This window comes from Mercenaria mercenaria, chromosome 5, assembly GCF_021730395.1.
Source record: "Mercenaria mercenaria strain notata chromosome 5, MADL_Memer_1, whole genome shotgun sequence".
Taxonomy (NCBI): domain Eukaryota; kingdom Metazoa; phylum Mollusca; class Bivalvia; order Venerida; family Veneridae; genus Mercenaria; species Mercenaria mercenaria.
Genome location: NC_069365.1, coordinates 12,273,862 through 12,297,187, shown reverse-complemented (window position 1 = coordinate 12,297,187; position 23,326 = coordinate 12,273,862). Strand labels below are relative to the sequence as shown.

Genomic DNA, 23,326 nt, shown 5'->3' with positions numbered 1-23,326 from the left:
AGGCAATAAGGAAAGGCGGCAGAGCATTGTCCAAGTATTTTACAGACCAGATTAATATTTTCAAGATGGTAAATCCCTCTGAGAGTTAAAGTGGGTGGCAGAGTAGTATTATATATTTTAAAGTTCTCTCTGTTATTCCTGAAAAATATAATCACTGTTGATTCTGTTTAATTCTAGCAAGAAAGATAATTGGGCGTCTTTCTGACTACCATATAGTTCAATAATTTTCACCCAAAGTAACTATTCCAATTCTCCACTTCAAAACTTAAATCCAGCTCTCTCCACTCTACTCCACTCCACTCCAACACTAAACTCCTGCTTTTAGTATATGTCGGGTGTACTTTCCAAGAATATTTATCCTTATTTTTAAACGCACATTGAGCAATATTTTATGTTGTCTAGTGACAAGTTACCCATGGATTTGTAATTTATATACAAATGTTTGAGAATTATACCAGAAAAAAATATCGATGTCGGAGCGCTAGACATGCTCTTGATTATAATTCCATAGAAATGCATTTAGTGAGACTACAGTCGTCTGTCTATACAGGACTGATCCATTTTAGTAAATTTCAAAATAGATAAACTTGAAAACCGTGAATGCCTCAGCTGGTTCTTCCTGTGTGTATATACATCAGGGCTTGAGATATTAGCTATTACATTCAACAGTAAAAATGGCAACATGTAGAAATCACATACATGTTCCAAAGCAAACGAGTTGGGTCTTATATTATAACTATAAATTAGATCGTAATAGTGTACCCACTTTTTGAAGAGTATTCAATTCCTACAATACACATAATTTGATTAATTTTTCCGGAGGGCGTAGGTGCAAGACCCACTAAGACCAAACTTTTTTTCTTTATATTTCATTTTTTTCTAGGTAGTGGACCCGTAATAGTCATGACTATTACGGGTCCACTACCTTTATGCTGCTTGATTGGGCAAAATTATTTCTATCAGTCAATTAATGCAGTATAACTTGGTATAAAATATTCTATTTGCATCAAATAACATCAAAAAGAAAATTCTGTACCAGTTGTGCTTTGTTTTTGTACGGATTACCTTGTTCTGTATGTTTTATACGATGCTAAGTACAGTTTGCAATGCGTGTCAGTTTATGAAAGATGTTATGTCCTACAATGTTGTTAAGTGTCTCATGTATAGTAATTGAGAACGTGTCAATGATACAGAATAACTAATACATGTTTATGCTTAGCTTGGGTGATCTATACGTTTCTAGTTTAATCTAGTGAATATATATCTCAGCTTTCGTGTGTTTACTATGAAAACTGTTTACTTCTAATTAATTTATATTGTATAGGTTTGCATTAATTTGGTTTTGAAGTAAAGAGGCGAGTTTTGTGTAACAAATAAGCAAGGCCTTCCAGTGGTTTGTAGCAGCCCTCGTGATATAATTCCTCCGCATCTGAACTCCAAACAATGAATTATGATTTTATTTGACGACAAATCACTAAACGATATATATAATTTCTTAACTATACAGAGTTTGACTTTCTTCAATCAAAATTTATACAGCCATGTTAGAATATTTCTTATATTTATTTTATAAAATCAATTATAAATGATAGAGTTCTTTCAACGCAATTGATTGATAACCTCCTCCTATTTTACTGTATGTGTGTACAATTTTCTTTCACTAGGATTTTGAACATGAAATCTTCGTGTTAGGTGTCAGACATTCTACCCCTATACCACTGTAAGCAACGTTTTCCTGCATCAGCATATTTCCTAAGGTCCTTAATTAATCAAAACGATTGCCAACAGAATTATTCCGAATGAACTTCAATATATATTCAATAAAGTTTTATAGTCTAAAAGAAACTTAGAAAGGGACTAGACGTATTACATAAAGTCTATAAGACAATTCCAAAAGTTTGTCGAGAAAATGAAATTATAAATAATTAGACTGCTGAATAATGAAGTAGCCATATTTGATGCTATATGTGGAAAAAACGTTCTTCAGAGCATACTAGTCAGTTAAGAAGCTCATATGAATTTATATTGTATTTGTTTCTACTTTGTCGACATTTAATATATTTAATCTTACCTTACTCATTTTAAAAGCACTGATTGCCCGTGCAGTGGCAATTTCGGCACAAACATGCATGAATTAACGTGTGTTATTTTGGAAGTGTCTAGTGGTACGGATCCGTACGTCTAGACAACCTCTTACTGCCTCGATAGCCTAGTGGTAGAGCGTCTGTTTCGAGTGCGGGAGGTCGTTGGTTAGATTCCCGGCCGCGTCATACCAAAGACGTGAAAATTGGTATCTATACTGAACTTTCAATTTTTCCAATAATCGGTATATCGATTTTTTGACACATTAAATAAAGAAGGATAAATTCGATTTATTCGTTATATCTTTTAAATGGTTTAGAATAACGAATTTGCTTCGGCGGCAATCGATGATTTAATTTTTCCTCTAAATGATAATATAATTTTAAAAATTGTAAGTTTATCATTTCACTTACCTTTTGAACCATTTATGTTACCACCCTTATTTTCCATTGAAGTCAATAGTAAAAGTCTAATTCTGGACAAAAGTTAGGGTCATTTTCATTGATATTTCGCTCAAAATAACGAAATCGGAAAAAATAATCGTTTTTGCTTCGGTGATGTTGCAAAGAAAAATTAGTGCTCGACTCAATTGTGTATAAATAAAATAAATATTTTCATTATTTCGCTTACATTTTGTGCCTTTTATACAATCACTATTATTTTTAAAATTGAGACTCGGACCGGCTCGGAAATTTCCGAAGTTTCCCGAATGCGAGAGGTAATATCTAAGCAGACGACTCGTTTAATTTTAACCTGTACATTTTGTGATCTAAAGATAAATGTCTATGACCAAGTCAATTAATGTTTTAGATCATCATTATTTATCAGTTTTTAGCTCTTTTTTCATAGACTGATTTAAACTTGTTGAAAACAAAACGTCTTATCATCACATATTTCGGCTGAAAGAAGGAACAATAGATATACACAGGTTTTTAGTGAAAAAATTACACCCACAAGGATGAAGTTGTGTGTTCTTAAAAAAAAAGTGTCACCTTGATTATTTTATTTGTTTTCTTAAAATATCACCCATGGATATATAATTATATTTGAACCGTATCATGAGCATGTTCACATGTACATTAGAATCTCCACAACTACAGAGATCCAATCTGACTAAAGTACTTGATCTTCTAAACGAAGATCTGAGAACGACCCATTCACATACGTCTTCTGTTTATTTTGGATTTCCAGCATTGCTATTTTTATTTTAACCAATGCGACGACTTGTTAGAATGTCAAAGACTAAGAAAAATGTGCAGTTATTCCAGGGCTCGAACTCGGGACCCCTCGATTACTAAGCAAGTGGCCTATCGACTGAGCTAACCGGCTATCTGACATATTCCGACATAAGAATTGTAAATATCAAAAGACAAGGCTACAGGTAATTTGCTAAATTTTGTAAGTTAAGCTCTGATTGGCTAGCGAAAGGGTCGTCAGAACGAGGCTATGAATAGGTCGTTCTCAGATCCTATGCGTAGCGTAATAGGAGATGTACTTTAGTCAGATTGACAGAGATCGAAAAATGAAAATGTGTATAGCAGACATCTATTTAAATTATCAATTTTAAACGAAAGAGCAATAAAATTATATAATATAACAATGTAATATAAAACTGTAGCTCCTTTGCTTGGCGCTCAGCATTAAATGGGAAACTGGCCTCTTCTCTCATACCCTCGTGGCGATGGATTCCATCAGGAATGAGGTGTCGAGAGTGATTAATACAAGGTGTAGAACTTCAAGTTTCACAATCGACCTAAACATCTACATCTACATCTACATCTTTCACCCAACCGTCGATTTCCGACGATCACTGGGCGGCGCTGTCAGAGAAACAGTTGTTAAAGAAATGATATGTTACAGTGTTAAAATAATAAAAGATAAAAAAGACAGTATGCTACAGATAAAATGGGGCAGAGGCAATAGAATTACATACTGACCACCGCCAGCCTCTCTCTATAGATACTGAGACTGGGGCTAGATTTAACATAAGTTGGTAGGGAGTTCCAGAGACGGATGGTCCTTGGGAAGTAGGAGTTAGAAAAGTACTGAGTGTGTGACATGGGGATTAAGTAATTAAGGTTTCTAGTTGGAATAAGATGAGATTGGTCGACTGCAACTGTCTGGGTCCTTATTTTATAAAACATTACTAATGAGTTGTGTAACCTTCTATATTGGAGTGTATTCCATTCTAAAGTTTTCAGCATTTGTGTAACACTACTGGTGTAACTGTAGTCGTACATGACGTACCTAGCAGCTGACCTTTGGACATTTTCGACTTTGCTAGTGAGGGTTTTTTGCCAAGGATGCCAGACGCTTGAACAATACTCAAGTTGAGGGCGGACATAGGTGTTATAGGCAGCAATTTTGACCTTTTTATTGTCAGTTTTCACATTCCGTTGTATGAAGCGAAGAGTGGAAGTTGCTTTGGAAGTGATATTGTCAATGTGTTTGGACCAGTTTAGATCTTTGGAAATGGTTATGCCTAGGTATTTAGCTGCCTCACAAGTTTTAACTCTATGTTGTGAAGTTTGTAGGGGTAGACCACAGGATTTTTCTTTCTAAAGATTCTAAGGACTTCACACTTGTCCGGGTTGAACTCCATGGACCATGTCTTCTCCCAGGTTTCTAAGTTAATGAGGTCTTGTTGCAGAGATACACTATCTGAAATGGAGTTGATGGTAAGGTATATTATGGTGTCATCTGCAAACATTCTTGCGTTACATTTAGCCGAGTCTGGTAAGTCATTGATATATACCAGGAAGAGACATGGCCCAAGAACAGACCCCTGGGGAACTCCAGACAGTACAGGAAGTTCACTGGAAAAATGACCATCAACAGCGACTTTCTGGGATCGGTTGGACAGGAAAGATTTGACCCAGTTGGTAATTTGTGGGTTGACACCAAGGCTTTGTAGTTTATAAATTAGTCTTATGTGATCAACCTTGTCAAACGCCTTGGAGAAGTCCATGACAATAACATCTGTTTGTTGACCCTGTTCAGTGTTATTGTAAAGTTCCTGAGTGAAATTAATGAGCTGAGTCTCACAACTGTGACCTGATCTAAAGCCGTGCTGGAACTGGCTAAGTAGCTTATGCTTGTCAAAATAAGTCATAAGATTGGAAACAACAATGTGTTCAAGGAGTTTAGAAGCAATGCAAGTTAGGGAAATTGGGCGATAATTACTAGGTTTAGACTTGAGACCTTTTTTAAATACGGGGGCTACAGTGGCTTTTTTCCAATCACTGGGTACTAGGCCAGATTCGAGAGATAACCTGTATATATGGGCAAGTACAGGGGCAATTTCATGGTGGAGTTCTTTTAGGATGCGTGGGGATAGTTCATCAGGTCCTGAGGCTTTATGTGGGGATAGGCCATGGAGCAGTTTTTCCACACCTTCAGTGGTGACCTGGATCTTATTCATCTTGGAGACTGGGGATGAGAGAACGTTGGAACATATATGCTTCAGACTAAGGGGCTGGGGAGGGGAAAAGACAGATTCAAATTGTTTGTTTAAGATAGTAGCCTTTTGGATGGGGTCCGTGTAGGTAAGACCATCTGATTTGAGGGGGGTAATGCCGACATTTTCTTTTTTGTTGTGCTTGATGAAACTGTAGAACTTTTTGTTTTTACCAGGTTGTGAGTCATGGTCAAATATGATACTTTCCATATATGACCAGTATTGGGCTCTTATCTGCTTCTGGATAGAAGACTTAAGGGATCTGAATCTTTGTTGGCGGGCTGGGGAGGGAGATTTGTGTTGTTTTTGGTACAGTTTATCACGCCTGTGTATAAGCCTGATAATTCTTGGGGTTAACCATGGCAAGTCGGCACGGGGTTTAGACATGTTAGATGGAATGTGTTTTGACTGGGATTCATTAAGGCAGTCCTTGAATGAATTCCACGCTACTTCAGGGTCTGAATGGTTTTCGGTGAGAAAGCTAGCACCAAAAGCCTTCATGTCAGATTTTAGCCCTTCCCAATTAGCCTTCGTATAGAGTTTGATAGGGCGTCTTGGTTGGGTTGGGCGGCCCCTATTAAGATTCAATTCATGAAAAATTATATCATGATCCGAGGTTGCTAGACTCGGTAGGGATTTGACCAAGTGGACATGGGATGGATGGTTTGTAAAGAAGAGATCAAGGGTGTTGGATAACCTAGTTGGGATCTTAACTATTTGTTCAAGATTATAATGGGAATATCTTTCAATAAATTCTTCATAAAAGGATCTGTTTTTACAAGATTGTTTAGGGGACTCTTTTGACCAGTCGATGTCAGGGAGGTTGAAGTCTCCAAGTAGCCATACTATGCTGCCCTTGGGTATTTTACTAAGGGATAACCAAAGTTGGGACAGGGAGTCGGCGTCTAATTCTTGGGGTTTGTAGTAGGCTCCGACAAAGATATCTTTAAGGCCAGTGATGGTAATTTTGGCCCAGGTTATATTGCATGAAGTCTTGAGGTCTGGTTGTTCTTGGCTGATCAGTGAAATAAATTAGTATAAACTAAACAAGCCTGGTAGGGGTTGTCTAGGGGTACAGACCTCCAGACCTCCTTTTCCAAGACATTTAGGAGTATTTACATCTGACATTTTAATTTACATCTATTTATAACATCTGGTTATAACAAATATCAACAAATACACGGAAATCGTGGCAAAGTTAATAACTAAATTGTTTCAAAGTGAATGCTTTGTCTTCCTCGCCATACTTTGCTTTGCACTGGTAACTTCCACAACTTATATTTGCGCACCTCATTGTGCAACAGAACACAGTTAATTTAAACAGAACACAGTAAATGTAATCCAATAAATCTACCGGGCCTACCGGAACAAAACGTCAGGCACGGAATAAAGCTCTAAACAACAACAACAACAACAATTTGCGTAAACAACGTGAGGTACATTTTCACAACTTTTTACACATTTCGTGAATTTGTCATGCAACTACGTTCCTTGTTTTTATGTATCTGTCATTAGGCAAATATTCTCAATTCTGGTGTTTCAATAAAACTATTTACATTAGTAAGATGTATGCATTTAATCCTAGTGTATGCTTATTCGGATGTGCGTGATTTCGGATTGGAAAAGGTCAAATATTTTATACCCCCTTCGAATTTGAAGCGGATTAAAGAAATGGCATGCATCCATCTGTCATGCAGTCAGTTGGTCACAATTTTTAGAAGGTGTCTTGGAGTGTAGAGTCAGGTAACCAGTATACATGTTCTTAGCCAAAAAATTTCAGCTTCAGTCTTGTGTTCAGACTCATCAATGTTTGTGTTTACGACATAAAAGTATCTTAATATGCAATAAAATTGGTTTGTACGCAAATTTTTCAAATTCAAGGGCACAATTTGCGTACATGGGATGCAAAGTAAAAACTGAATTGAACGTTACACGTTAAAAATCAACATATAGGGCCTACTAATCACAGTGTTGGATAGTCCAAAGAATAGGACGTTTCGGGACAGCGTGATAACTTTTGACTGTTGCTGTCCTGTCATCCAAACTTAATCTGCATATTTCTGTTAGTAAATCCCCAATAAAAATCCGTTGGGAACATTTTCTGGTACATGTACAAAGTATTTGTAATGATTACATCTCTGATAATGAATATCATGTTGACATTAAAGCATAAACTTACCTTGCTGACATTTTATGAATATATATTTTGTGTTTTGTTTCTGCAGTTGAATTTAGTGTTATATGCAGTCTGATGTGTACCAAAACCAGTGTCAGGGTAGATTTCTCCTCGTACCTGTCACTTCATATTTTCGAAGATTTAAGTCTCGATCTTATTTCAAATTATGAGTTATATTCAACTCATTTGAAGTTTCTGCATGAATATTAATGTCTAATTTATGAGAGCAAATAAGACTGACCAGTATATTATGACCTTTTTCGATTTTTTGATGTCTTTGTTTTCCTAACAGTAAAATGCAGATACGGGTAAGGCTTAGAGGGATGACAACTAAAAAATATCAGATCATGATATATGTCATCTAAGCCAAATGAGTAAGGCTAAGTGTCGGAATCCCAATATCATTTTCAGCAGCATTATCAGTGTTCCTATTCACATAAATATGTACGTTTTTCACGCACATATTTCACATTCCACGTAAAGAAAAAGTCTCCCAAGGGTGAAATCACGCAAAGAAAAATAAAAAAAGACATCGTTTTGTTTAATCAATATTCCGTTATATTGCTGTCGTGTACCTTCACTAATTAAAATATTTATTCAATTCCGATGCAAATTAACAGTTTACTTTCATTTTCGGTTCCTTTTGGTAACCCGGATGCGTGACGTAGTGGACTGGTACTAAAACTCGATCATGCAGTATCGGTAATGTTTGGAAATTATTCACTTTTGCAGTACACAGTCAACCATGCAATTTGACGTCACATGTTTTGTCTGCAACGAAATGGTCGTGCAGCAAAAAATTTCTGACATGTATGTTACTGCGGGTAGGGATGTGCAACATTCGTCCACACAGCCCAAACAGCATGATACTGACAACACCCCTTCCCCCAGCCCTGTTCCCATTGCCCAAGCGTGTAAAGCGTCCAGAAAACAACTGCTATATAGACCAGAATGGGCAACGGATTTTTAGTGGCTGCATTATGTTACAAAGAATACTTAGAAAACTGTTTATTTCTTTTATTTGATCACTTTAATTTTGTCACCCCCACTTGTCATGTTTCATCCCCAGATTTGTTTGGCTGGAGGTGAAAACACCCTCGGCTAAAAATGTAGTGGGAACACTGATTATTTTCTAAAAATAGCGCAGAATGATGCAGCCTATTGTCATTTAGTGGCGTAATTTCAGACTGGTTTAGCATATTGATCAAAATCGCTACTTATCGATGTAAACTATTTGGAAACAGTCCGGTTACTGCGGATATTATTGAAAACAGCTGACTGCATTTCAAACCAAAAGCTATATGGAGTGGCTAAAAAGAAAAAGCACAATTGCCATTTTGTAGAGGAATGGCTAAAGGATCCTGAGTTTAAAGTAACTATTAACTAGTCAAACCCATCATATGTGATGGAACTTTGTAATTTCTTTATACCTGTGTTGTGTTTATCAGACCTGGAATACATTTATGAAGTTAAATAAGGTGTTATTTATTTTAAAACATGGACAATTGTCAATATTGTAGCCACAAAACCTGGGACTCAATCATAGTTGGCTGGGACTCAACATTTCGCGGGCTTAGCGCAAAACGGTTGTAACTTATATGAAATAAAGAAGGAGTTACAACCGTTTTGCGCTAAGCCCGCGATTTTTTGGTTCACTACTCAGTGAAATTTTCAGAAAACGCAAACACTGTTCTAATGCTGTTATGGATCTCTGACCAGAAATGAACCCTGTATTGAAACCTAACCAGAAATCATGCCAGAAATCTGTCACGCTATGATTTAAGGATCATGTAATGATGTAAAGCCTTTGAGACCATGAAGACTTAGCTATATACCTTTGCTTTTTTATCATTACATTTGTCCAAACGACGATGGAATGTATATGGAGAGTACTGGCTCGAATGAACATTGTGCGATGTTTATGAAACTTATACGACTTCCCTTGAATATTATACAGCAAGTAATTAGTACGTCGTTGATCCCATCTACACTTTATATGGTTATTTTCATCATATTTCATTAAAAACGCCCTACTTTCGATTTCGTTAATGCACAGGATCCCTCTCAGTTGATGCAATTTTGCCACACAGGATCCCTACTGACTCTCTTCTCCTGGCATGGGAACACTCTCGGACACAATTTTCTATCCACATTTGTGACCCAATCTTTATGAAACTTAGTCAGAATGTTTGTCTTGATGATCTCTAGGTCAGATTTGAAACTTGGTCATGTGGGGTCAAAAACTAGGTCAGTAGGCCAGATCAAAGGAAAATCTTGTTAACTTTCTAGAGTCCACAGTTTAAGTTTGAAACTCATGAATATTTGTCTTGATGACCTTTAGATCAAGTTTGTATCTTGACCATGTGAGGTCAAAAACTAGGTCACCTGATCAAATCAAAGGAAAAGTTTTTTTAACACTTTAGAGGCCACATTTATGACCACATTTATGACCTATCTTCGTGAAGCTTGGTCTCAGTGTTAATCTCAATGATCTCTAGGTCAAGTTCAAAACTGGATCACTAAGAAAATCTTGTTAACACTCTAGAGGCCACATTATAAGTTTGAAACTCGTGGAAATTTGTCAGAGTGTTTTTTTTTTGTGAGCCAATCATCATTAGACCTTGTATTTTCAAATGAATGTGGAAAAGCTGGAACTGCAGAAACATATTGGTCTGATCATAAAATAGTTTTCTTTTATACATAACTGTTCAGTTGTCCAAGCCAAAAACCTTACACGCTTGGATTGAACACAATACCAACCTACAGATGAGGTTGGTATTGTTGGTGGTTTTGCTAAATATTGGGTGACCACCATCGTCATGTGAGCGATTTATAGACCTAGACCTTGAGCTGACAATAACCCCCCATCCCCCCCTCTAGGGATATTTCTACGCTATGATTTTCTTAAAGCATATAATATGAGCTATCATTCCAGAAATTCTGCCACCTGGCAGTCGGGTTCTTTTTACGTTACAGCCCACTTTATACGTTACCATTAATAATTTCTAGAAAATACTGACTGGCACTACAGTTAGCCATAAATGGTTTACTAGCTACACAATATATCAATATATAAAGACAGAATATACAGATTTATATTTTGCAGGTAAAATTGACACTTATAGGCATGTGCTTTACGTTATCAAATGTACGTTACCAACAATTGTAATGAAAATAGAAAATATAACTATGTGATTTTATTTTGTTAAGTGTCTATTTCAAAAGTGTTATAAAAAGAGGTTATAACAGATAAGAGCTTGACACAATTATATTGGTTGTTAAATATTTCTAATTATTAAGAAAAAATAAGCGGTAATGTATAGTAAAGAAGATAAAATAATATAATGTTGACAATATGAGTTTCAAATTTATAATAATTATTTTTTTTTAAAAAGTCGAAAAGTATTTGGGATGTGGTAAAATATTTTGTTTAAACAGATATGTAACATGTACAAATTTCATAAATATGTATTATATATTTTAAAACATAAATATATCTCAAATTATAAATCTATGTAACGAAAATTACTAATTAGATAAATTATATATAATTTTCTTCAAACTAAGTCACCCAAGATTAACAAAAAAAAAAAACAAAAAAAAAAACAACATTTTTCATGTGAAATGAATCTGATTTCATTGAGTTGAAAATGAAATGAAAAGATATTAAAATGAAATAAATTACAATTGTGTGAACTGATTTGCAGAGAGTGAGTGCTCAAACTTGCTTCATATATATGGCACCTTCGAATTATTCAATCCATTATAATGTTACAGTCCAGCATTTGTTAAAAACGTCAGTAGATGCAAGTAATGAAGCTGGTCAGAAATATCCTATGGTGACTCGGCTGTTGCTAAGAAGGCATATTCTTTGGTTCTGCAATCTAGAGGTGGATTTGGTAACATAATTGTTAGATTTAGAATGGGTGTGTTTCACACAATCTGCTCTACATTTGGGCCTGTAGTAAAATTAATGAAGGGCTATGGTCTTGCAAAACTTGTAATAGAATCAGGAATTTGTTCTAGTGGTTCACTTGATAAAGTATTACCAGGTAAACGCTACACCCATGCCCTAAATGAACACAGGACTGTCATGGAAGCTCTTGAGTGTTTGCTTTTATGCAAGTTTGAAAAGACAGAACCCCGCAAGGAAAGCATTTCAGAAGACATTAATATTACAGAAACGGACTGAAAGTCCATGCAAAGAAAAGGTGTTTGAAATTTTAATAACTCTCCTGACTTTGAAGAGTATTTCAATAGGCATGAGCAGTTCAAATCAGAAATCAGAAAGGGTAAAAGTGGCCAAACTGCTCAATTTTGGTCAATGCATGTAGACCTAATTCACATTATATTGATGCTCATCAAAGCAACACAGATCAATGCTCTTGATTTACATATAGCATCTCTGTACAAACTGTGATCTTTGTTCTTCGCATTTGACCACAATAATTTTGCTTGCTACCTCCTTGTTTACCTGTTGACATTGATGAATATTGATCCAGGTGCAAAAGAGCTACCCCGAAATAATGATTTTAGTGTATCTAGGTCTTCTGTACCGGCATTGAGAAATGCTGTAGATATTATTACAGAACAGACAATTAACAGACATGAAAAGTCTAAGGTTGGCATACTTGGTTTCAGTAGAAACTATGCTGTATATTTCCACTGGCGCATGACTCGTCATTACAGAGCAAGTTATGTTGAAGCAACACTTCAGAATGCAGACATACATAGAGAACACATGTCCAACCACAAAGAAATATAACCTGCTCAGATAGGCATGAGTGAAGAGGAAGTTAACAGGGTTATGATAGCATAGAATCCTTCACAAACCCATTCCAGGCTAAAAAAACAACAACAAAGATGAAATTTACTGTGTGTCGTCTGGTATTCTTGCGAAGCGGAAGTCGCTCATGACCTTAAGGCAACTGAAATAGGTGAACAGACAATGGATCTGATTATCAAAAGAAGATTGATTGAAAAATCAGTTCCTTTCCAAGACCCCATGAAGAGAAGAAAACTTAAAACATTTTCCACAGCTGAAGTCAAAAGGAAAGTAACTGCTTCTCAAAACAAAATACTACAGATAAGAGCAGAACGTAAAATATATGAACAGTTGGTATTTTTGGCTGTTCAGCACAACTTAGATCTAGAATTGACACTTTCTTTTCCTCTAGGACCCGTCACTTGGCAGTTATAGCTACTGCAACTGGAATGCCAATGAAAACAGACACGTCAAAACTACTTCACTATGTAGAGGCTGCAGCCGTCAAAAAAGATGACATTGTTTTGTTGATTGACAGTAACGCCCTGCTGCAAAACTTAGTAACCATCCCTGCAACATTCCACGACGGAGCCGAAGCTGTGTTCAGTAAACTACCTAAGACAGCTCGAGTCGTTAATTTGTCCACGCGGTGATTGTTAAATATGACCATTTTTGAGAGCTCTTAATGCGATATTTGCATTATTTTATTCTGAAAATTCAGCACGCTATTTCTTTTTCGAATCTTATAATTTTTGGCTTTGCTTCCACACTCTCACTTCCTGTTCAAAACAACAGTTGAAAACGAATCAGGTCATAACAATTTACACTTCTGACACTTGGTTTCAGACAGGATGTCTTTGATTACATTGTGATAAGAAAGCTAGATTCTTGACACTAAAACATTAGTCATTCATATGTTTTAGAAATTAAAATGTAAAAATAAAGATTTAAAAAACATCATAAAGGTTGCTATAGATTTATTATAATAGTAACATTAAGGCAGATTCAGTGAAATATTGAAAATATACCTTTCGATATCTTCATGATTACTGACAGATGATGGTTCAGCTAATCAAAATGATGAATTATGGCGGTTCGATAGTAACTTAGAGATATACAATGTGTAAAAATAACTTTCTTCATGATAAGAAGACTGAGCATGAAGAAGAGATTTGAAATTCAAAACGATGGATTTATATTAAACAAATACTGTCGATTGAATATGTCAGGCTTAGACGTCTATAGCTTGCGCTCACATTTGTTTCATTTTATAACATCAGATTCCTTTGTGATACATTGGTAAGTTTGTTCTACCCGGTTCTATCACCAACCAAATACGCGGAAATCTAAAGCTTTGTAACAGGCAAACAAACATGCTTACCCCTATATTCACTGTCATAAAGATAATACTAATAATATTCGATATACTTTCAAATTCACTGACAATTATTAAGCCTTTTTGAGTGTGACATTGATAGAACCAACATAAACAAACACTGGTATTCACAAAATTGTAGATATTGAAAACACCTGAAGAGCGGTTACCAGTCCTTATAACAGCCTAATATTAATGTGCAAAGAAATATTTTTTAGCTGATTCAAAAATATGATGGGTACCATTTTCATGCTAATGAAATGAAAATAAAAACAACATGACATTTGCGGTTATCTAATATCTATATTCAAACTTTGATATCGCTTACTTTTTGTACATAGATGGTATTTTTAAACGCCCACGCATTCCTGAAATTACTACAGCAGATGCGTAAACCACTGGAATAGATTTTTAACTGACAGCATAGACCATTTTAGGTAATGCTTGAGAGAATTTGCACATTTCATACTATCTCACAAACAGACTTAATAAAACTGAGTTTGCTATTTTACATCCTTGAGTTCTATGCTTCCGAAAGAATCTTTAGATCTGTCAATAGTTATTACAGTCAAACTATGTTCGCTAGTGCTCTACGGGACAAGCAAAACGTGTTCGAGATATCAGCAGTACAAGCCAACGTGAGGTACACATTATATAGACCTGACAATGAGTTAGAGCCAAGAGTAGTACGCGAATAATCCTAATTCGAGCAAACGAAGTTTAACTGTACCAGTCTTATAATACGCGCCATAGAATTTTTCTACATGTACTTTTCATACAGACAATCTTACAGGCAGTCAAATAGCCTTTTTAAAAAGTGTTAGCCTGAAAATGAAAGTTTTAGAATATCAAACATGAAAAAGATAGCTTTTATAAATGAACAAAATATCAGAGCGTACGAAATATTAAGCTCATTCTATAGAAATAACTCTAGTCGTTTTGAATTTTGCCAGTCTCAAATGCAATAAATCTACACGAAGTAATTTATTTACTTCTCAAATTCATAATTACCACCGAAAAATTACAAATTTATATTAAAAGGTAGCAAAAATGGCGAAAATCTGATGTTTATAATAAAAATGCACTTATTGACCTTTGACCTTGTGCTGTGACCTTACTATGACCCTTAGAAGGCGACAGCCCCGTTGAAACTTTTCCAATTTTAATAAAGTTAACAATGAACATGGCTGTCGGGCATTAACAAAAAATGCCATCAAAGGCAATTTCTAGGCCACTTTTCTGGATATATAGGCAGACTAGAATGCACATAACATGTGTGAACTATCAGTTTAACCCATACTACCAAAAGTAGATGAAAGTGGATATTTGTGACTCATCAGCAACTCTGATGATGACTATGAAGAAGAAGAGATGACCAATATAATTGACACCATATACGAAACAGACAGTGATTATGATGACTTAGGTGACTTAACCCTGCAACTTAATTGTTTCTCAGATTTGATTTATGTGAATTTATTTGGTTAAACAGATAAGCAGTTGTAAGCGTGTATTTTTCAATTACTAAAATACACATTCAATAACGTATCGTAATGTAGGTTACAATGTCAGTGCCGGGCTATATGCATTTTTATTTCAAACTAGTTCGAACTTGATCAGATACTCGCATTATCTAAGTTTGAACATCATTATAAGGATTGCATAAACAATCTATGGGAAATGAAAATAATATATCGTGAATTTAAGTAACGTATATAATGATGGTAACGTACTTGTTCTTAAAACTGTTGAATGATCATTCTTAAATACTAATGTAATGTGTATCTGAAAATACTATATTTTAGACATATCTGATATTTTCTGACAATTAAACCCATTGAATTAATTGATACGCGTATTTTTATAAAACAGAATGGTAACGTAAATTACAAAATGAAATGATCGATTTAGAGAACAAAACTAAGCAGGAACATTGATAACAGCATATTCTGCATATTACTAAAACCACATTCCAGTTTTATCATTTATTAAATAATTGTTAAGGTAACGTAAATAACAGGCTGTAACTCATAGAGAACCCGCTTGCCAGATGGTAGAATTCAGAAATATGATCTACATACAAGGGGCTTCAAAAATAATGGGGTCTACAAAAATCCCTAGAGGGGGCAGGTTTCACCTTCCAGCTGTAGGCCTATTAGGGCCATCATGGCCCTCTTGTTTTTTTAAACCTTAAATTTTCCATGAATATCGGCATGCAAAATTGTACCCTCACCCCACCAGCCAGTAACTTTTTTTATTTCCATGAATATTTGTTATCAGCATGTTTGTACCCTCACTTAGTCACACAAAAAAAAAAATAATTTTTTTTTTCATTCCTTAAATTATTAAAATTTTCATAATCAGCATCATGTGAAGTTGTAACAGATGTAAGGACATTCTGTTCTTGTAAGTTCAAATATAATGAAATTATTTGCTTCTTAGTAACATCCGTAACTTTTGCCAGATCAGCGATTTTTTTCCTTGTATAAGTGGTACGTAGTATTGGACCTGTTCATAATTGTAAACGGTCTTAGACAATTTTCAGATTGGGTCCACTGGACCCATTCACCATTGGTGTGAAAATCTCTAAAAATAATAGAAAAACATATAAAAAAGGCATTGAAAGACTTTAAAGAAGTTTGTTATCGACTTTTGAGGGGAAAAGCATCAGATTGATCAAGATTTGTTTGTTTCGTCACCCTATATTATTGGGCTGTGACTAAAAACAGAGCTGGTGCGTCCGTGATATATTACAGACTTCGGTATATACCGGATTTACTAAATTTGAACGAAAAATATCTTAAATGTATATATTTTGTAACCACTGTGATACTAACCCTAACCTTTGGTCAGTATATTATGCATATTATACACTAAATGCGTGCAGACATGCAAAAAGTTGCGTAATTTTGCAGTGCGCTCCTATTTATAATCATTCCGGGCATGCGCAGAACGGCTGCACCAGCTCGGTAAAGGGAAATATCGGATATTATTGACCCTTGAACATTCATAGTGCGTTTGGGTACAAAACTTTAATTCATAGTGCATTTAGGTACGAATCGGGTGCGAATCATTTAAACCATTAAACATTTTGATGTACAAAGTATTAAAAAAAATCACAATTAAGGGGGGAAAAATCACAGTTTTGAGAAAAATGACGCTAATTTTCACAATTTTTTCTGTATCAGACCCATTCACAATTTTTTTAAAAAAATCATTGCAGATATATTTCTTTGCCATTCCTCACCACAAATTAAGGTATGACATTACCTAAGGCGTCTCTATCGAAAAACTGCCTGTGTGCAAGAAAAGGTGACATTATGACCACCTCAGGACTTAAGGGACATTTGAGTTAGTCATCCCTGTAGCATATCATTAAACACTTCAGTGATCAATTATTCCAGCTTCCTTAGATGTGCCATGTTTCACTGTCCAACACCATAAAAGCCAAGCATGCTTCCTCTGTCAACTGTTCTTAAAATTAACTTTTTGATTTTGACCAAAAGAAAAAACAGTAACAGGTGACAGTTGAATTTCACTATATATAAGCTTTGATAACCAGTTGGATAATCTGATACAAATTTATTGAATTAATCCAACCAATAAGGTCTAGAAACAAGGTGAGAGATCTCTGAATTACCAATTCTTTGAAAAATTGTAATTTTGTACATGTAATGAAATATTTTAATCAGGATTAAGATAGTCCACTGATTAAAAGTCTATTTAAGTCTCGGTCAAATTTGGTAAATATAATATCTTGTAAAAATGCAATAAGACAGGTGATATATTGTCAAGATGAAAATGAAAGAGTAATAAAATTCCAGAGGCTACTTTCATTTGTTTTATAAATGGGTAACTTATTTTAAATTTTTTAAAATTTATTAATGATTTGCAGTAGATCTAGTGTATTTAGGAGAACTTGAAACCTGAAATTATCAATTAAAACTCATTTGCAGAGTTTTACAATTGTTGATAATGCTAGAATTTTAAAAGAATGAGTATCATATTATATAACACTTTACTGACATTGGTATCAGAGAAAAAAAAAATATCCCAAAATTTGTATTTTAATTTAAAAGAAATGTATAAAGATAATCTTACTAGCTTAAAATTAAGTACTGCTGGGATAGCAGAGAAGCAAATATATATGTGTACAGCTTTACTTCAGTTTTTGATTGGAATATCACTTTTCAAATACATGTAATGATATATTATGGTAAAGAATTGGAATAGAATTTTTCAGTATCATAATATACCAATATCGGATTTGAAATCCCTAATAATACCCATTTTTAGCTCACCTGTCACAAAGTGACAAGGTGAGCTTTTGTGATCGCGCGGTGTCCGTCGTCCGTCCGTGCGTGCGTCCGTCCTTCCGTCCGTAAACTTTTGCTTGTGACCACTCTAGAGGTCACATTTTTCATGGGATCTTTATGAAAGTTGGTCAGAATGTTCATCTTGATGATATCTAGGTCTAGTTCGAAACTGGGTCACGTGCCGATAAAAACTAGGTCAGTAGGTCTAAAAAAAAGAAAAACCTTGTGACCTCTCTAGAGGCCATATATTTCACAAGATCTTCATGAAAATTGGTCAGAATGTTCACCTTGATGATATCTAGTTCAAGTTCGAAACTGGGTCACGTGCCTTCAAAGACTAGGTCAGTAGGTCTAAAAACAGAAAAACCTTGTGACCTCTCTAGAGGCCATATATTTCACAATATCTTCATGAAAATTGGTCAGAACGTTCACCTTGATGATATCTAGGTCAAGTTCGAAACAGGGTCATGTGCGGTCACGTGCCATCAAAAACTAGGTCAGTAGGTCAAATAATAGAAAAACCTTGTGACCTCTCTAAAGGCCGTATTTTTCATGGGATCTGTATGAAAGTTGGTCTTAATGTTCATCTTGATGATATCTACGTCAAGTTCGAAACTAGGTCATGTGCAGTCAAAAACTAGGTCATTAGGTCTAAAAATAGAAAAACCTTGTGACCTCTCTAGAGGCCATATATTTCATGAGATCTTCGTGAAAATTGGTCAGAATGTTCACCTTGATGATATCTAGGTCAAGTTTGAAAGTGGGTCACGTGCCATCAAAAACTAGGTCAGTAGGTCTAAAAATAGAAAAACCTTGTGACCTCTCTAGAGGCCATATTTTTCATGGGAACTGTATGAAAGTTGGTCTAAATGTTCACCTTGATGATATCTAGATCAAGTTTGAAAGTGGGTCAAGTGCCGTCAAAAACTAGGTAAGTAGGTCAAATAATAGAAAAACCTTGTGACCTCTCTAAAGGCCATATTTTTCATGGGATCTGTATGAAAGTTGGTCTGAATGTTCATCTTGATGATATCTAGGTCAAGTTCGAAACAGGGTCATGTGCGGTCAAAAACTAGGTCTGTAGATCTAAAAATAGAAAAACCTTGTGACCTCTCTAGAGGCCATACTTATGAATGGATCTTCATAAAAATTGTTCAGAATGTTCATCTTGATGATATCTAGGTCAAGTTCGAAAGTGGGTCACGTGCCTTCAAAAAGTAGGTCAGTAGGTCAAATAATGAAAAAACGTTGTGACCTCTCTAGAGGCCATATTTTTCATGGGATCTGTATGAAAGTTGGTCTGAATGTTTATCTTGATGATATATAGGTCAAGTTTGAAACTGGGTCAACTGCGATCAAAAACTAGGTCAGTAGGTCTTGAAATAGAAAAACCTTGTGACCTCTCTAGAGGCCATACCCTTGAATGGATCTTCATGAAAATTGGTCAGAATGTTCACCTTGATGATATCTAGGTCAAGTTTGAAACTGGGTCATGTGCCCTAAAAAACTAGGTCAGTAGGTCAAATAATAAAAAAACCTTGTGACCTCTCTAGAGGCCATACTTTTCATGGGATCTGTATGAAAGTTGGTCTGAATGTTCATCTTGATGATATCTAGGTCAAGTTTGAAACTGGGTCAACTGCGATCAAAAACTAGGTCAGTAGGTCTAAAATTATTAAAATCTTTTGACCTCTCTAGAGGCCATATTTTTCAATGGATCTTCATGAAAATTGATCTGAATGTTCACCTTGATGATATCTAGGTCAGTTTCGAAACTGGGTCATGTGCGTTCAAAAACTAGGCCAGTAGGTATAAAAATAGAAAAACCTTGTGACCTCTCTAGAGGCCATATTTTTCATGAGATCTTCATGAAAATTAGTGAGAATGTTCACCTTTGATGATATCTAGGTAAAGTTCAAAACAGGGTCACGTACCTTCGAAAACTAGGTCAATAGGTCAAATAATAGAAAAACCTTGTGACCTCTCTAGAGACCATATTTTTCAATGGATCTTCATGAAAATTGGTCAGAATTTTTATCTTAATAATATCTAGGTCAAGTTCAAAACTGGGTCACATGAGCTCAAAAACTAGGTCACTATGTCAAATAATAGAAAAAACAACGTCATACTCAAAACTGGCTCATGTGGGAAGAGGTGAGCGATTCAGGACCATCATGGTCCTCTTGTTAAAAAAAGTTGTCTGTATAGTGGAATCTTAAAAAAAAATCTTGAATGTATGAAACTTCAGGCAGATTTTAAAATGATTTCACACAGTCAAGTGGTAAATTTTGGACAACTGTGTCTTCGCTACAGCAATGGGGCTCGACAAAAACACTATTGTGTAATGATGAAATATTGTTTGATTCATGCATTTAAAGTTGCCCTGCTGACCAAGTAATTAAGGTGACTGCCTTTGTTTCATTTGTTCCTCATTTCTATGGGTTTGAATTCATCCAACTAGCTTGCTTGAATGAATGCCCTAAGGGGCCTCCATCATCAAAAGCTGAAAAGTTGCCATATGAAATTGTGTAGATGCGACTTTAAATGCTGCAAAACAATCATTAAAATTTTGTAAAACTTCTGCAGACCATATTGCAAAATTGTTAGAAGTTTACACTGTTAAAAGATCAAACATTGCTACCAGTCAATATTACCTATTGTCTCAGTTATAACTTATAAGCTAGACAGGCTATTCATGCATTCTGATTCGTATTTCAGTTCAACATGGAGCTGGTTGTTTATGTAACAATTCTACTGGTGCAGCTACTGGTGTGTGATGGCAACAGGTTACTGAAGCTTGGCTCACCAGAGGAGTACATGAATATCTGCCTCAACGGAATCAGCCATAAGACAGCTCCAGGTCCAGAGTCAAAACTCTTTGAAAAGGTATCGGTACAGATATATTTCTATTGTAAATCTTATTGCTGCACTCCCCAGTTATGCCCCTGCCTTCAAAAATCATTTTTAGCTTGATTCAAATAGTACAGCTACTGTAATCTTCCTTTCATAAGCATCCACATTTGTGTCACAGAAGTTTTACATGTAAGCAGATTTCTCAAAACGTACTGGACCAAATGCTTTGAAACGTTGGACATGTTTTCAGCACCATGAGATGACCTCAAAGACAAGTTATTTATAGTTGTTAAGTATTATGTTCTTTAATCACCCGCTACAAGTTGTAGGGGTTATAGCAAAGGCTTCCGTCCGTCCGTAACATTTTGTGCCCGCTCTGTATCTGGTAAACCGCTTGAAGGATTTTCATGAAACTTTGGTCAAATGATCACCTCATCAAGGCGATATGCAGAACTCATGACTGAGCAATGTTGGATCAAAGTCAAGGTCGCAACTCAAGGTCAAAGGTTTGAGTTTTCCATTTTGTGTCCGTTCTGTATCTCCTAAATCCCTTGAAGGATTTTCATGAAACTTGGGTCAAATGATCACTTCATCAAGACGATGTGCAGAACTCATGGGTCAGCCATATTGGCTCAATGTCAAGGTCACAATGCAAGGTCAAAGTTTTGAACCTTCCATTTTGTGTCTGCTCTGTATCTCCTAAACCGCTTGAAGGATTTTCAAATTCATTGATGTCATCATATATTGACTATATATATGGACTTAATATAGAATATACTTAACAACGTCAATGCTTCAGCCCGATACTATCAACCCTTTATTATCCTTAACAGCGGCAGGGTATATAGCTGTCTTTCAGACTGCCTTGTTTTAACATAGAAATGTTTTGAAAGTTTTACACAAAGTATGTTCCCAGTAACCATTGCATGTACTGGAGTGAAATTTTACCAAGGTTTCCTAGTCATGAAACATGTTATAGTAACCAAGTTTATCTGTTGAAGTTAATGCAAGCAGCAAATTGTAGCCTGTTTTCGACCGAGAATATTTGGTTGAAGTTTTATGCAAATAGCAGAATGTTGTATACTGTTGTAAGTGTAAGGCAGAGATAGGGAACTAATGGCTCAGAATGGTCGTTTCATTTAGGTTGAAATACTTCAAGTTGAAATATTTAATCACACTGTCATTATAGACAGCAGACAGGTCTTGTTTACTTAAGTTTTAAGTGAAATTCATTCATTAAAAGTTTTATTTATAGCAGTATACCCTTAAGAAATTTGGGATAAATGCCCTTTATTTGCAAAATGCGACACACTGGGTGCTATTATTTCGGATTGCATAAAGAGACATTACAAAAAAACAAACAATTCCTTTGAAGTCCTTTGACCTGTACGTTTGTGAATGTTTTTCCTCCTTAAATTTGATTTTAACGAAATCCTGTACTTTATCAAAATGATAGGTAAACAAGATCACTGCAAAAAGGTGTGATCTGTAGTTATTACAACGAGTAATAATATGCATAGGTAAGTTTACTGAGTGGAAAAACTTCATAGAATAGATAAGTAGTTTGTTTGCATAAAACTCTTATGATGTAGATAATTTGCAAAACAGAGTCGAGTGACTTGCAAGGTTTGACAGATCAACCAAATTGATTTATAAAAAGAATTTAATGCAAGATTCATCTGATGGGACAACCCTCAAGCTTGAAGCGATAAAATGTTCTGAAAATGGAGAAAACATTTTAACAGCTTTAAACTTAAAACATGCATATGTATGGGCGGCGGTGACCGCCAAAATTAGTAAATATACAATCCATTCATAAACATGTCAGTCAGTGCATAGTATTTCAACGCCGTCTAGTCTAAACTCCATCCCGTCCAATATATTTGCATTCAACGCATTGTATATTGAAACCATTTAATACAAAACTTAGTTCCATCCATCTAAACATGGAACGATGCATTGAAAAACTTGTTGCGATGCACCGTAATATGAAATCATCCAACAAAACATGACAGCATGAAACTTGGTCAGAATGTTTTTCTTGATGATCTGTAGGTCAAGTTCGAAACTGGGTCATGTGGGGTCAAAATCTAGGTCACTAGGTCAAATCAAAGGAAAAGCTTGTGAACACTCTAGTGGCCACAGTTGTGACCCAATCTTTATGAAACTTGATCAGAATGTTTGTTTTGATGATCTCTAGGTCAAGTTTGAATTTATGTCATATGGGGTCAAATACTAGGTCACTAGGTCAAATCAAAGGAAAAGCTTGTGAACACTTTAATGGCCACAGTTGTGACCCATT

General features: G+C 35.4%; 1 protein-coding gene across 1 annotated transcript in view; it reads left to right on the top strand.

Moving 5' to 3' along the window:
• The first annotated feature begins 6,947 nt into the window (after window positions 1-6,947).
• Window positions 6,948-23,326, top strand: part of LOC123556465 (folate receptor alpha-like) — a 30,665-nt gene continuing 14,286 nt past the window's right edge. Inside the window, exons 1-2 of the mRNA XM_045347208.2 lie at window positions 6,948-6,975; window positions 20,890-21,057. Coding sequence (XP_045203143.2) covers window positions 20,896-21,057 — 162 coding nt within the window. The 5' untranslated portion in view covers window positions 6,948-6,975; window positions 20,890-20,895. The remainder of the gene's footprint in view (window positions 6,976-20,889; window positions 21,058-23,326) is intronic.